This window comes from Torulaspora delbrueckii, chromosome 1 (genome assembly GCF_000243375.1).
Source record: "Torulaspora delbrueckii CBS 1146 chromosome 1, complete genome".
NCBI lineage: Eukaryota > Fungi > Ascomycota > Saccharomycetes > Saccharomycetales > Saccharomycetaceae > Torulaspora > Torulaspora delbrueckii.
Genome location: NC_016501.1, coordinates 101,048 through 116,045, shown reverse-complemented (window position 1 = coordinate 116,045; position 14,998 = coordinate 101,048). Strand labels below are relative to the sequence as shown.

At 41.5% G+C, this 14,998-nt stretch overlaps 10 protein-coding genes across 10 annotated transcripts; 4 read left to right on the top strand and 6 right to left on the bottom strand.

Annotated features, from left to right (window-relative positions):
• Window positions 1-425: 425 nt before the first annotated feature.
• Window positions 426-1,352, bottom strand: PHO13 (4-nitrophenylphosphatase; the record flags this gene model as incomplete). The annotated part of the gene is made up of 1 exon (XM_003678563.1): window positions 426-1,352. One exon carries the CDS (start codon window positions 1,350-1,352, stop codon window positions 426-428), a length of 927 nt encoding a protein of 308 aa, XP_003678611.1.
• Window positions 1,353-1,749: 397 nt separating this feature from the next.
• Window positions 1,750-3,414, top strand: ALG9 (dolichyl-P-Man:Man(6)GlcNAc(2)-PP-dolichol alpha-1,2-mannosyltransferase; the record flags this gene model as incomplete). The annotated part of the gene is made up of 1 exon (XM_003678562.1): window positions 1,750-3,414. One exon carries the CDS (start codon window positions 1,750-1,752, stop codon window positions 3,412-3,414), a length of 1,665 nt encoding a protein of 554 aa, XP_003678610.1.
• Window positions 3,415-3,487: 73 nt separating this feature from the next.
• On the bottom strand, window positions 3,488-4,789 carry ADE12 (adenylosuccinate synthase; the record flags this gene model as incomplete). The annotated part of the gene is made up of 1 exon (XM_003678561.1): window positions 3,488-4,789. The coding sequence occupies one exon, from the start codon at window positions 4,787-4,789 to the stop codon at window positions 3,488-3,490; it is 1,302 nt and encodes a 433-aa protein (XP_003678609.1).
• A 413-nt stretch (window positions 4,790-5,202) lies between these two features.
• Window positions 5,203-7,713, top strand: POP1 (ribonuclease P/MRP protein subunit POP1; the record flags this gene model as incomplete). The annotated part of the gene is made up of 1 exon (XM_003678560.1): window positions 5,203-7,713. The coding sequence occupies one exon, from the start codon at window positions 5,203-5,205 to the stop codon at window positions 7,711-7,713; it is 2,511 nt and encodes an 836-aa protein (XP_003678608.1).
• An 811-nt stretch (window positions 7,714-8,524) lies between these two features.
• On the bottom strand, window positions 8,525-9,715 carry AIM6 (Aim6p; the record flags this gene model as incomplete). The annotated part of the gene is made up of 1 exon (XM_003678559.1): window positions 8,525-9,715. The coding sequence occupies one exon, from the start codon at window positions 9,713-9,715 to the stop codon at window positions 8,525-8,527; it is 1,191 nt and encodes a 396-aa protein (XP_003678607.1).
• A 999-nt stretch (window positions 9,716-10,714) lies between these two features.
• On the top strand, window positions 10,715-11,524 carry BXI1 (Bxi1p; the record flags this gene model as incomplete). The annotated part of the gene is made up of 1 exon (XM_003678558.1): window positions 10,715-11,524. The coding sequence occupies one exon, from the start codon at window positions 10,715-10,717 to the stop codon at window positions 11,522-11,524; it is 810 nt and encodes a 269-aa protein (XP_003678606.1).
• Window positions 11,525-11,558: 34 nt separating this feature from the next.
• RPL25 (60S ribosomal protein uL23) lies at window positions 11,559-11,987 on the bottom strand (the record flags this gene model as incomplete). The annotated part of the gene is made up of 1 exon (XM_003678557.1): window positions 11,559-11,987. The coding sequence occupies one exon, from the start codon at window positions 11,985-11,987 to the stop codon at window positions 11,559-11,561; it is 429 nt and encodes a 142-aa protein (XP_003678605.1).
• Window positions 11,988-12,355: 368 nt separating this feature from the next.
• MRPS18 (mitochondrial 37S ribosomal protein uS11m) lies at window positions 12,356-12,958 on the bottom strand (the record flags this gene model as incomplete). The annotated part of the gene is made up of 1 exon (XM_003678556.1): window positions 12,356-12,958. The coding sequence occupies one exon, from the start codon at window positions 12,956-12,958 to the stop codon at window positions 12,356-12,358; it is 603 nt and encodes a 200-aa protein (XP_003678604.1).
• Window positions 12,959-13,168: 210 nt separating this feature from the next.
• MCK1 (serine/threonine/tyrosine protein kinase MCK1) lies at window positions 13,169-14,293 on the top strand (the record flags this gene model as incomplete). The annotated part of the gene is made up of 1 exon (XM_003678555.1): window positions 13,169-14,293. One exon carries the CDS (start codon window positions 13,169-13,171, stop codon window positions 14,291-14,293), a length of 1,125 nt encoding a protein of 374 aa, XP_003678603.1.
• A 113-nt stretch (window positions 14,294-14,406) lies between these two features.
• VPS68 (Vps68p) lies at window positions 14,407-14,961 on the bottom strand (the record flags this gene model as incomplete). Its single annotated transcript, XM_003678554.1, has 1 exon — window positions 14,407-14,961. The coding sequence occupies one exon, from the start codon at window positions 14,959-14,961 to the stop codon at window positions 14,407-14,409; it is 555 nt and encodes a 184-aa protein (XP_003678602.1).
• Between the last annotated feature and the right edge of the window lie 37 nt (window positions 14,962-14,998).

Here is a 14,998-nt window from a genome sequence, read left to right as displayed (position 1 = left end):
ATAATGATTTCGCTCAGTGAGTTGAGAGCCTTTAAAGGCGCGACCAGTCAATCAAACAACAAGTGCTATGAGAGCTACTAGATTAATTTTAATTAACAACTCTCAATATACTCTCGACATACTTTTAAATGATTCTGTCATACATAATCTATTGATGATTGAAAATCGAGAGTGCAATCTGAAAATCGTGAGTCTTCCATCTTGAAGTATTACTACTATTAAATCCAACAACTGGATAAGTAGTTGAATAGATTATGTGACGTCTGACTTCGAGTATAGAAATACCTTGTTTTCTTAATTTATGTTTGGTGAGAGTTTGACCATTTTCAATATTTTTATTGAAAAACTGTTGACAACAATTTTAGCTCAAATGATATCAAAGAAACAGTATTGTATTTCTATAAACAGTATATCGAACAATTAGCTCAGTGAGTCAATTCATAAACGTCACCCAACTTGTCTGCGTAGAACTTTGGATTTGGATGATCAGCAGTATTCTCCAACGCTCTTTCCTCGGTTTCAATACCGGTGAGAACTAGTAAAGTTCCGCCCAGCTTACCTTCGACACCAAATCTGATATCGGTGTTAAGTCTGTCACCAACCATGCAACAGCGGGACTTATCGAGGTTCTTTGCGGAAACGATAGTATTCAACATGTTGATATTTGGTTTACCACAGTAGATGGGGGTCCTGCCAGATGAACACGCAAGTGAAGCGATACAGGAGCCCGCTCCAGGGAAAATGAAGCCCTTTTGAGGGAACGTAGAGTCCACATTGGTTCCGACAAAATGTACCTTGTCCTCTTGTTGCAAATATTGTAGACTAACAGCCAAACGATGGTAATTAATCTTGGTGTCCAAACCGGCGACTACACAGCGCACGTTAGGATCCAATCCGTTGACCAAAAAAGGAGAAGTCTTATGGTCGAAGGCCTCGTCCAATCTAGGATCTACTCCTCCAAGAGACTCAAAACCCATTAAGGCCAACTCTTCACTAATACCACTTTCACCAAAGACCCAAACCTTATCCTTACCGGGTTCTAGCTTGAGGAAATCACGGACATAGACAGCAGAGGCATATCCAGAAGTAAAAATCTGATCTTCCTTGACATCGATCCCAAAAGAAGCAAACTTCTTGGTGTAAGCCGCACGGGATTTGGTAGAGTTGTTGGTGACAAAGACCAGCTGCTTTCCTAGCTGGTTCAATAGGCCCAAGGTCTCCTTGATGCTAGGCAATAAGTGGCTTCCTAACCACAGAACTCCATCACAGTCGAATAGGAAAGTATCGAAACTGTCCAAAAATTCCTGAGCTATGGCTTTCGTGCTGATCTTGGTGGGACTACCGGTTGTCATTTCTTCTCTGGTCCTGCTGTTGATTCGAAGACACTTTAAAATGGTCAATGCCTGCTTATCTTCTACTTATATCGATTGTCGATCTAGGAGAAACGAGTGAAATATCGATCACTGAATGCGCATCCGAGTAAAAGGGAAACCTGAACTTCAAGTTATAAACTACATCTTGAAGCCCGTAGATAGTTTTACTGGGACTCATCGAGGTCCGACCACTGAGAGTTAGACGTGCCAGGATTTACAGGCTTCAATGGCATGATTTCTGTGATCTTAACTTGTCGTATTCTATCTTGCTACATATGCTCGGTCTACTTTAAATGAGACAGCGTGGTCTCTTACAGCGCAGAAGATGAGAAAAGGGTGGATCATTGAGCATCAGACTGGCTAAGAGCGGGCGATCATGAATTGCAAACTAGTGACTACAGCCTTGATACTTTTGTTGGGCTTTTCGCGGTTGTCTTTGCAGCCTATAACTTCTGTCATCTCTGATTGTGATGAGACCTTCAATTATTGGGAACCACTGAATTTGTTGGTCAGAGGGTTTGGAAAGCAGACATGGGAATACTCTCCTGAGTATTCAATCAGGTCTTGGGCGTTTTTGTTGCCCATTTGGGGATTTCTCTACCCACTGAACAAACTGGTGAACTTCGATGCCGATTGGAATTTCTACGTTACAAGAGGACTACTAGGGTTGGGAAGTTTTTTGTTGGAGTGTAACTTGCACCGAGAAATTGCCAACACTCTTTCTTTGAAAGTTGCTAATTTATGGCTTATCTTTCAGCTGTTTAGCCCTGGATGGTTCCACTCATCGGTTGAGCTGCTACCTTCATCAGTCGCTATGCTTCTCTACCTGGGTTCAATCAAGTATGCGTTACGTTATCTATCGAGACACTCAACATCAAGTTTCTTGGCAAGTCTTGCCTTCAATGTAATCGCGGGTGTTGTGGGTTGGCCGTTCGTGCTCGTGTTGAGTCTCCCATTGTGCTTCCACTACTTGTGCACACACAGGCTCATTGTGACCATGCGCACTGCTTTTGATTCCGCAGTGATCATAGCATTGATAACCGCTGTTGTGTTTGCCATAGATTCTATATTCTATGGTAAATTTGCTCCTGTGTCATGGAACATCTTTTGGTATAATGTGATTAATGCTGATGCAGAATCTGGTCCAAACATCTTTGGTGTCGAATCGTGGTCTTACTACCTGTTCAACATGTTTTTGAACTTTCCTCTACCTGTACTAATGTTGTCAGTCATTGGACTATTCCATCTACGTCTATGGCCCTTGTGGAGTTCTTTACTGCTGTGGATCAGTGTCTTTATTGCTCAGCCTCACAAGGAAGAGAGATTTTTGTATCCAGTGTATGCTTTAGTCACATTGAGTGCCAGTGTTGGGTTCAACAATCTGCTGCAACTTTTTAACCGCTCCAAATCAATGCAGAGGTTGATCAAGTTTGCTACTATATCCACAGTGGTAATAATCGGTGCTTCTCGTATCACAGCGCTGTTGGTAAATTACAGCGCTCCATTGACAGTTTACTCTGAATTACATTTGTCCAATTCTACTAGCGACCATACGGTAAACGTTTGTACTGGCCGTGAATGGTACCACTTCCCAAACTCATTCTTTCTACCTGACAACCACCGGTTGAGATTCACTGCATCTGGGTTTGACGGGTTGCTACCTGGGGATTTCCCAGAGGATGGCTCCTTATTCTCCAAGATCAGGCAAGTGCCCGAGGGGATGAACAAGAAGAATATCTTTGATAAGGGCAAACTTTGGCCAGCAGATAATTGCGATTACTATGTTGACATAATGATCCCAACCGATAACTCAAAGGATCACTATAACCCACATATCATGCCCCGTGATTGGCACAAACTCAGATGTGCTCACTTCATCGACGTTGAACATTCAAAAATTTTGGGTAGAGCCTTCTACATTCCCTCAGTGATTTCAGATTTCTTACAATCGCACTTCCCCAAGTATTGGAACAAAGTATATGGCGCTCAAAAAGTTGATTACTGCTTGTTCGAGAAGACTCATACATCTCAGACTGTTTAGCTATCATCTGATATTCCGTTTTATATAATGAGAGTTTGTTATGTAATTAGACTAGAAAAATTGAGTATTTACTCTATTTGATGTTCTTGTGCAACATGCTGTCTCTTGATGGACCAGTACCAACCCATTCAATTGGGACACCAACGAAATCTTCGATGTAACTCAGATATTTCTTGGCATTTTCTGGTAAGTCATCGTAATTCTTAATCTTGGTAATGTCCTGGTTCCAACCTGGCAAAGTAACGTATTCAACTTCGACTTTACCCAAAGTAGTCAAATCTTCTGGGAACAAATCCAATTTCTTACCGTTGATAGAATAAGAGATACCGATTGGGATCTCTTTGAAAGTATCTAGAACATCCAATTTTGTTATATTCAAACTGGTGTAACCGTTGATCAAAGTAGAGTACTTCAGTATGACAAGATCTAACCAACCGCAACGACGCTTACGACCAGTAGTGACACCAAACTCGGCACCAATTTCTTGCAATTTCTCACCGAACTCGTTCAATTGCTCAGTTGGGAAAGGACCTTCACCGACTCTAGTAGTGTAGGCTTTGACAACACCGTAAACTTCATCGATAGTACGTGGTGGGATACCCAAACCAGTAACCACACCACCGATACCAGTGTTAGAGGAAGTGACGAATGGATAAGTACCGAAATCAATATCCAACATCAAAGCATTGGCACCTTCAACCAAGATCTTCTTTTTGGCTTCAATAGCCTTGTGCATGAAAACCACGGAATCCACAACAAATGGTTTCAATTCTTCCTTGTATTTCTTGAAACGAGCCAATTCTTCTTCAGCATCATAGTCGAAATCACCATAACGTTGCCTTCTGGTCTCTAATAGTCTTCTATACTTAGTGACAAATTCATCCCAAGATTCTGGATTATCATTTACCAGATGGTGAACTCTGATACCAGACCTCGAAGCCTTGGTAGAATAAGTTGGACCAATACCTTTACCAGTGGTACCGATGTTCTTACCATCCTTTGCACGACCAGACAATTCAAGTTCTCTCAACTTATCAGTACGCTGATGGAAATCAAAGACCAAATGAGCTCTCGAAGAAATGAACAATCTTCCTCTAGCATCTTTCAAACCTTTAGCTTCAAGATCCTCCAATTCCTTAAAGAACGATGGAACGTGGATGACAACACCATTTCCCAACAAGTTTTGACAACCTGGGTTAACCAACCCAGATGGCAACATATGGAAATCATACTTCACACCATCGACCACGATCGTATGACCAGCGTTATTTCCACCAGCACAACGGGCAACAAGATCGTAATGGCCCACTAGCAAATCGACCAACTTGCCTTTACCTTCGTCCCCCCATTGAGAGCCAAGCACTACGTTGACCATATCTAACAATTAATTCGAACGCACTTCTAGTGACTACAATGTAATAAAGAATCGAGATTACGACAAGAAAAGTTAAAAACGTTAGCGGATTGAAGATGAAATCTCAGGTGGTAAACCACGCATTGAATAAATGGCTGATAACAAGGAATCTCGCCAAAAATTAGCGGTCTTCGATCGTTCTTATAGGCAAATTCGCTGATTTTCATTAATTTTTCATTCTAAATTGGATAATTTTCAGAAAGGTGGCTTCTGACTTCTTTTTTGTCCGGTGGCTCGAAATAGACCATGGTTGACCCGGACAGCTTGATCTTTCACTGAAAAGTTTCAGTAATATAACGATTTGACAGGCGATGAGATGATGATTAAGGAGCTTGAATTGGTGTCTGAGAGTTTTTCTGGTGCTGTGAGTGGGTATGTCTGGTGGTAGGAAGCAATTGAACAAGAACCAGCAATTTAAGCGGCAAAAAGTGAGGGATGCAAGGACTATACGGGCAGAAGCGGCTGGCTCTAATGAGCTGAGCGAAAGTGGCGGGATGCTGAAGGTGCAGGAGTTTATTGGATCCCGAGAGTATGAGATTAGGCAATTGCAAACAGCTATGGATAAATCAAAGGCTGCTAGTTGTACAAGAGTATTTCAATCGCTGCCGAGGAAACTGCGTAGACGTACTGCTTCGCACAATGTGAAAAGGATACCAATGAGAATGCGTAATAGGGCTCTACGTGAGATGTTGAAGAGTGATCAGACGACTACAAGCAAGAGTGGAAAGGGAAAAAAACATGGGTTGAATGCATACCAGTTGTATAGAGCAAAGATGTCGGCGAGACTGCTGAGATTGGCTGGTAAGTGTACTTCGATGAAGATCGCTTTACCTGCGGATGTGACTGCAGCGAATTGTAATCTGAGACAGAAATTGAGAGTTTTGCGGAAGACTTTAAAGCCGGAGAATCGCGATTCTGGGCGTTTACTGACCAACCGTACGGGCAGTTATGATAATATGAGCGTGGGGGCCCTGGCTCCCATCCCTAGAGGTCGAGTCAAGTACTGTAAGAGGCAGAGGCATTTTACTTGGCTTCCAACCCATATCTGGCATGCGAAGAGGTCTCATATGATCAAGAGATGGGGATTCCAAGTTCCTTGGTCACCAACTCAGAAATGCTTTAAGATGGCTCACAGGCTTGGAGGAAGTGTTGCTGCTTCGGATGGAGCACTGTGCATGGATTCCAGTTTCTATGGGACAATGATTCTTCGAGATCTGAGCGGTGGAGATTCGGAACCGCTGAAGGAATTAGTGTCGAAGTTGACTAATAAGCGTGGGGTGATTAGAAAGTATAGGGATTCAAAAACATGGTTCGAAGGATTTGTGCATGATATAAGTGAGGAATCGCCTGTCGTCCTGGGTGAAATGGATTTGCTGTGGATTGATTTCGGCACCGCTCTTATAAGGCTTCATCCATCAATATACACCAGGGTTTTTGAAATTTTGTTACAGAAATTGCCAGAAGGACTACAAATCGAAGATTGTCGATATGCTCTCGGTAGTATAACGCTTAAAGGCGCGAAATCGTTAGTCGCACTTTCGTCGATATTGAGGAGCAGTGGTCCTTCCTCTTCGTATCAGCAGTTAAAGAGGATTTCGAGAGTTACAGATACAAGTAACCTACCACACAGGACGATGTTTGCATTTAACTGCGTAGATCCCAGGCATCTGTCGAGACCAAGACGGGTTCATACTTCAGATGTTAATGGTGTTCCCACAACAGACGATATAGTAAGCTTACAAAACGACTTTCCACTAGAAGAAGTTACGGCAGTGTTGAAGAGGTTGTGTACCGCAACTGAAAGGGACCAATCTTACAATAATCAACAAACTCTAAAAGAACTCGCTAAGAGACGACAAGCGCTGTTATCAAAAACTCCAAATCAACACAAGAATATAATTCCATATGGATCAGAAGACCCATCTATACCCCTGTTACTGGCCAAGAGACAACAGAATAAGGACTGGGTTATAGTTCTACCCTGGTTCTGGTTGCTACCATTCTGGCACCAACTTAACAGAGTCTCTCGGATCTATCACTTCGGGCTCAGACAGCAGCAGCAGCTAAACTATGAGAATAGGAAGCTGTATTTCCCTGATGACTACCCATTCACCGAGGTTGGCTACGCTGAGAATACGTATAAGGGAGATGCCCTGAGAAGTAGATGGCAGAAGAAGCCACTTTCTAAAAGAGTAAATTTTGAAAAGATACCAGGACTGCACAAAGACTCTGTTCCCGCATTTGATGGTGAAATTGGTGACGCTTTCACCTGCGATTGGAAACTCTTGCAACTACTGAGAAATGGTCTCACCTTTCTGAGCGAGAAGCCATTGAAACTAGTCGAAGTCGCCAAGACATCGCAGTTTGGTCCCAACGGGGTGCGAGAGATCCAGACGGTAAACGATATTTTTGAGCTTCACAAAGACCTCAACGCCGTCGATCAAACTTTGAGCGACAATCCTATCAAGCTTTCTGTCCCTGGCACAAGCTCGGGAGAGCAGCAATGGCAAGAACCAATCCAGCTGTCAATAAGCCAAACCGCACTCAATGTAATTCCAGTTTCATGTACCTACATCGAGAGAGGTCGTCCCAGAGATAATGCAAGAATTTACCAAATACCAGCTCAAGACCGAGAACATTGGCAAAAAGTAAAAAATGGTATATATCGGGCAGACGGCAGACTGGACCATGAAATAGAGCACCCTGTGCCATCAATCACAGACCTTATTGGGTTCATCACAAGCGGCGCGTTCCATCTTGGTGAAGGCAAAGGTGTCGCACATGGTTTCATCGACGCCAAAACCAACGATTTCCAATACGTACTAATACGAAACGTTGGCTCTACGACTTATAGAATGGCCTCCATCGATATAATAAATATTTAATATCTATTTATTATTTCATCATTATTTTATTTACTGTCACCAAAATTTACCCAGCACATAGGTAATTTTTCGCTGAAAAATTGTATAAAAAGGCCAACTTTCACCAACTTCTTACATTAACTTTCTCTTCTTAAATCCCCATACTTACCTTAAGATGCCAGGGGAGATCAAGAAGTCCTACTGGCCAAGTATGCATCTTCAATTGAGGGATGCTATGCGGTTTTCTTCATAGATCAATTGACGTAAGCTTCCTCGACGATTGCACATACATGCGAAGAGTGTACTTGCTGACGTTCCGTTTCCTCGTTCTGGCAATATGTGGGATTCTTATCCTGTGTTTTGTTAGGGCCCTTTTTTCCTTCTGCCTGGAGAAGTATGACACTGAGTACAATCAGTGTTGGGGGAGCTGGGATTACTCAAGAGAGTTTTATCGGAAAGTTGTTCTCTCGAAAGGACTATTACAATAGTTGTGACTCGTGATGACTGTTGATTCCCTGGGATTAAGTTTCTGGGAGAAGGTTGAATGGTTTATAATATGAGTTGTGATGTAATAGGCCGTTTGAAGAACATGATTCGAAAGAATCGAAACTTTTGGTTAAGACGTGTTTCACCTCGGTGAAATAAAATCGTTGAGCGATCTTGGTAGGAACGGGTGGGTCTTTTAATTTTTGATTTATTTCTTCTCAAGCTTAATCTCTGCTGAGATTGGTTTGAAATTACTTTCCATGACAATTGGTACGTCAGTTGACGTATATTTGACTAGCGGAATTAATTATTATTTTCTATAAATTAAATTAGTTTTGAGTTGAGTCTAAAACCGACGAGTAGCGAGACGTAATTTATCCACATTCAGGACGTCGGATTGCAAATCGTCGACAATCTGCCTCCAAAATGTCTTGACCGTACGCCGAGGCCAATTAGGAACCCCCCAGATTCTCGTTCTGACCCCATTTTGTTGTGTTTTGCTGATCATCGATTTCATGCAGGTAATTTCTTGATGGTCTAAACGACCACGCCAGACAGCATTTGCCAGAGATGAGTGACATCCTTCTAGCATTTCAGAAAAGGAGGAAGCTGCCATGACGGAAGTGTTCGGAATCATTGTTGATTGGTCTATTATACTGGATTCCAATGTAACATATCTCTTGTCATCGTGGAAATACCCATGGTCCAGATCCTCATCCACAACATCAAGATCATTGGGGAAATCTCCGGTTAAGACCACAGTAATTTGTCTCCACACCATTTTATGTTGGTTCATATCGTAGTAACTCGTATAGTTTTGGTCGATAAGCGGTTTCAAATACCTATTCATTAGTAGCGAATAAGTCTCACGATTATCCTGGGATTTAAAATCAATGAAAAGGAACAACGTAGTCTCTGGCGAGTCAAAAAACACCCCATGAGAACGGTCTTCATCCTGGCAATTCACTTCATTAAGCATTTGTAATAGTAGATCGGTATAAAGGTTGTCGAGACTTTGATGCACCGAATCGATATAATTCTCATTATGAGCAACCGCTAAAGCATTTTTCTGCGAATCCTGTGGATCTTTTACTATCCAAACATCTGCCTCGACACTTGTAGCCCCGTAAGCCAAGGCTTCAAAAAGTGGTAAGGATCTCCAATAATCATTATGCGAGTGTATAGGAACGGGTTCCACATCTCTGGTAAGTCTAGCCACTACAGAACGAACAGGGTTGCATTTACTAGATTCATCAAATAAATAATCCTTGAAGGCGTCATAGTACCTGGAAACCTTTATCGGTACATCACCTCGATCTTTCGACGCAACATGTACTAAATGTTTCTCAAATAATCTGATAAGTTTACCACCGGTAAGACCCAAATGATCCATACGATGACCCGTACCATCCAGATCTCTTTTATCCACACTGGAAAGAAACAGGAAGTCACTATTAGTAGCACTGCGCGATAGCAGTGTGCAAATAGCGATCAAATACAACACCAAAACCATAAACCAAGCCCTTAGAGAGATCATCAGCGCTCCAGGGACCCTGAGGTTTGTTCATACTATAAAGCCCCGGACCCATGGCCATTTATATGCGTATTTTTTAGTGTTCATTGCGACTTATTTGACCACAATGAATGCGGCCCGCGCGAGAAAGCCCACGTTCACAGCCAGTCATGATAGAGCTCTAAATGCTCGTTCGACCATTGTTGAGCACCTTCAATGGGCAGTGCTGTCGATTGTTCACTCGAATCTTAATTTCTTGTTCGATTTGTGATTGTTGCTTCGATCGCAACCTGAAGAGTAATCTAATGTACTTGACTCATTGACATTTCAAAAAAGAATAAATTTCAAGTGACTTCTAAGTGTATATCAATTCAGTGACTGCTCTTTCAACGATGCAGTGTACTGCCAATCTTGTAGTCTGAAATTTCAATTTGGGGGATTTTTTTCAATCAGTTCCACATTGATAGCTTATTGATTGATGAAGAGATTTGCTGAGATCCTCAGCATTGGAATAACTCTGAGATCTAAATTTCCTAGTCCAAATAATAAGTCAGATCAAGGAATTGATCAGTTATTATCTTTACAAGCTGGTCTGGTATCTCTTCACCGCCATTCAAAACATAATAATTTCTTCCAGGTTGATCTGAACTTGATTAGTTCGTAGAGATATGTTTGATAACTTATGTAAGCCCTAGTTGAGCTAGGAGTCACTCACGTAATCTATCCTCTTTGCCATGGTACTAACAGAGTAAATCCATCATGGTTCTGGATCGTATGGCCACGATAAGATATTTGTGCAAGACAAAGTCTGGATAAAAATATGAGCATTCTAACGAGAGAAAACTAACGAAGAACAACCTCGAAGCCCAGCTATCTCAACTAGCTCTTATCACCTTTTCCTTGTCTGCCCATCCCATCGCTTGAATGCGGCGCTAGCAAAAATTGTATTATTATATAACTCGGCTTACATCCCTTCACTTTTAACAAAATCACCAACTTGCTAGAAGGACCAAAGAACTCAAGATGAGCGCTCCACCTCCTTACCAAGCTATTGCTTCAGCCGATGAACGTCCACACAACCATTCAGACATCCCCGATGATTTTAAATACTCCACTACTATAGTTTCATGCGATTTCGAAATTCGTCAGCAGTTTATGGCAAAAGTTTACAGTATCCTATCAACACAACTACTCTGTACACTGATATTCTGCTACCTCACTATCAAGAGCCCCAAAGTTCAACTGTTCCTCATTAAGCACACTGGGTTGTACATCGTCGCTGCGATTACTACTCTGGTATCATGTATCTGGCTTGCACTATCCCCTCGTCCAGAAGAGTACGAAGGCCCTGCACCTTGGTATAGCTTACAAGGACGCACGCAATACGCATTATTGGGTCTATTCACAGTTGCTGAAAGTTACTGTATGGCCGGTTGTGTGATGTTCGAATCACTAGAGATCGTTCTAAGCGCACTAGTAGTAACCTTCGTGGTTGTAGTCGGTGTTTCTCTGATGGCCTTCTCCGGTAGGTTCCAAATAGCCCTGGAAAGTGCAACGTCAATATACTACTGGTTGAACCTTGCAGTTTTACTACTTATCGGTGTGGGACTCTCCGCAATCTTTGTCGGTGGAATGAACAGTACTGTAAGTATCCTCTACGGCTGGCTGGGAGCAGTGGTCTTCTCCATCTATCTCTTCATCGACACACAACTTATCTTCCGCAAGATGTACCTCGGCGAAGAAGTCCGCTGCGCAATGATGCTTTATCTCGACATTGTCAACCTATTCCTCTCAATATTACGTATCCTATCAAGTCAAAATGGCGATGATTAGTTTCTTATAAGTACTAAATACATATAAAAATCGATTAGATGTAACCGATTCTGTTAGCGATATCCAAGGCATCGTGGTCAGCAGTCAATCTAACGTAAGCCTTCTTGGTACCATTTGGTCTAATCAAAGTGTTAACTGATTGCACATCAATTTCGTATAGCTCCTTGACAGCTCTCTTAATTTGGTACTTGTTAGCCTTCAAAGAAACTTGGAAAACCAAAGTGTTACCATCTTCAACCTTCTTCATAGCGGTTTCAGAAGTGATTGGTTGTTCGATCACCTTGTAAGAATCCAATCTGATGTGGTGTGGGACTGCTTTAGTGGCATATTTTGGTGCTCTAGCCAATTTCAAAGTCTTTGGCAATCTGAAAGTGGCAGAGGTTCTGACCTTCAAAGCCTTCTTACCATTGGTACCTTTAACAACGGCCTTCTTAGCAGCAGTAGCCTTAGCGGATGGAGCCATTTTTGTTGATGTGTTCGATGTACTGTAAACACTTGATATCTAGTATTGAAATTTCATATAATTATCATATGTCTATAGCGTAGAGGAAGGTATTAGCTAGGCAGGTCGAGACGCCTGTAGGCTAGAAGGGAGGTCTAGACAGGGCTTGCCTAGTGGTTCTGCCCAGCTGAAAGTGTCTCTGCTCAGCTCTCTGCCCAGCACTCTGCCTAGCCTCTAGGCTGGTCCGCCTAGCAGTCCATTAATTTTTCAAAAATTTTTCAAAATTTTTCATAAACGCCATAAACCACAGCTTGAGATTGATAAATCCGTGAACCACAGCACAAAGCGCCCAAACAGTCAATCTTTCCTGTATTTACATGATATTTACACTATAGTCTACGAAGTCTTGGAGCTCTTACACCACCGAATTTCAATGGAGTCCTGTCACTTATTCTAGTAACATTCTTTCGGATGGCAGTCCCTTCTTTACCATTTAATGCTGCCACAAATGCAGCTCTTCCCTTACCGAAATCCTTGAGTACAATTTCTATATCCTTATCAAGCAATTTCTTCTCTTGAATCATTTGAAATACTTTGGCAGATGTTTGAAATGCAGCTTCATATTCACCACGAGCAGCTTTACGAAATCCTAAACAACCTGTTGAAATTGCAAATTTCACTTTCTGAGGTAGTTTCAAATAGTATAAAAATGCATTGTTATAGGAAACATCGGGGTTGTTCTTCATGTAGTGTACATCTTCCACAATTGCAGAGTAGGTGAAATGAGTATTATTTTTGGCAAACAGACAGTTCAAAACGTATTTCACAGGTCTTAAATCACGTTTGAAGCTTCGAGTAGTGGAGGATTCATTTCTGTTGGGACTTACCACATTTGATATCTCTTTTCCATCTGTTATACTGGAAAATGAAACTGGACCAGTCGATTTGTACCTTCTTGCAAGACTGGTGAATGCTCCAAATCGCTTTAGCATGGTTCAAAACACTCCCAATGGGTCTCTTTAATGGTCTAATTGGAGTCTTTAAGTGAGCTTTTAGTTGTGAAAAGTTGATGTCGTCGGAAAGGACGCTAGATCCTCAATCTTACCAACAAAACGCCACCTTGAAGACGATAAACAACAAGGATAAAGCAGTATATAAAGGCTAGATCAAGTGCTTATCGAGCGTTTGGTGCATCCCGAGAGATGTCAAGTAGTCAAGGAACGAAATGCGACGAGTTTGTCGCCGATGACGTGACTTCTAATCGTTCAAATAATACTAGAAGGATGTTAATCAAGGAGTATCGGAAGATTGGTCATGGTGCTTTTGGAACAGTGGTTCAGGCTTTTATTACCCCAGATAAAGAGAAATGGTATGGACCTTATGCCATAAAGAAGGTTCCAGCGCAGACAGAGTATAAATCAAGAGAGTTGCAGATCCTGAGGATAGCGGATCATCCAAATGTTGTGAAATTAGAGTATTTCTTCACGCATGTGTCTCCGCAGGACGGTAAAGTTTATCAACATTTGGCTATGGAATGTTTACCGGAGACTTTGCAAATTGAAATTAGTCGGTATGCTTCTAATAAGCTTGAGTTACCAATCAAGCATGTAAAGCTTTACAGTTATCAGATTGCTCGCGGTATGCTTTATTTGCATGCTTTTGGGATTTGTCACAGAGATGTTAAACCTTCAAATATATTGGTTGACCCAACAAATGGTGTTTTAAAGATTTGTGATTTTGGGTCTGCGAAGAAATTGGAGCAAACTCAACCTTCGATCAGTTATATTTGTTCCCGTTTCTATAGAGCTCCGGAACTAATTGTTGGTTGTACTCAATATACTACTCAAATCGATATATGGGGGTTAGGTTGTGTGATAGGAGAAATGCTCATAGGTAAAGCTGTATTCCAAGGACAAGAACCTCTGTTACAATTGCGCGAAATCGCTAAGCTACTAGGTCCACCGGATAAGAAATTTATTTTCTTCGCGAATGCTACTTATGATGGACCTTTATTCTCAAAACCTTTGTTCTCTGGTTCACCACAACAACGCTTTGAAAAACATTTCAGTCATGCTGGTCCCGACGGAATTGATTTATTGATGAAAGTACTAGTTTATGAACCACAAGCGAGATTATCTCCAAGACGTATTATGGCACATCCATTTTTCGATGATTTGAGAAATGAACAGTATTTCTTTCCAAGGGGACAAACTCAACCGGTTCATTTGCCCAACCTTTTCGAATTTAGCGATTTTGAATCACAAATTTTAGGTGAATTCGCCGATAAGGTTAAACCCAAAAGAGATACTGTTGAGACGGATAATTGACCGGTATCTTACATAGATTATTATTCTCGCATTTCCCCATCCTTCTAACTTAATAGCAATGTAACATAGTAATGAGAGATCAATAGGTTTTCGACTTTATATGCTAATTATGTCTAAAGAGTTAATGAATATGAATATTCATCCTCCATGTTCTGCGCAATCCACAACACAACGCAGCTCAATAGGATAAAGAAATTGCCAAGGACATTGTTCACACCCATTCCAACTGTTGGATAAGTGTTATAATCCTTAGCCAGAAATTTTATGATGAGAACCACTATCGAGCCAGATAATCCACCTGCTAATAGTGCAAATCCAAAGAACAGCACAGCACGGGCTTGCCATGCCATTGCAGAATCCAAATCACTACCTGCAAATGAACTCATCCCCCCACCATTAGATAGTGCCCCCTGTAATAGGGTGTTCTTCTCAATAGAGTTCACGATCAACGTCCCAAAAATGCTACATAAGAATGGAATCCAATCGATAAATGTAACATGAACATCAGATGCATTTGCGTGTTTTGAGTATATTACTGCATCTAAGAAGAACCAAAACCCCAGTGCATAAAATACCCCTGATAAATACACTGATATCTTTCTTAAACCTGCAAAATTTGGAAATTTGAATGGTAAACGGAACAACCTCGTACGTTGATCAGTTTCCATCCTCTAAATGACTCTAAGTAGCTTGATATTTTAATGC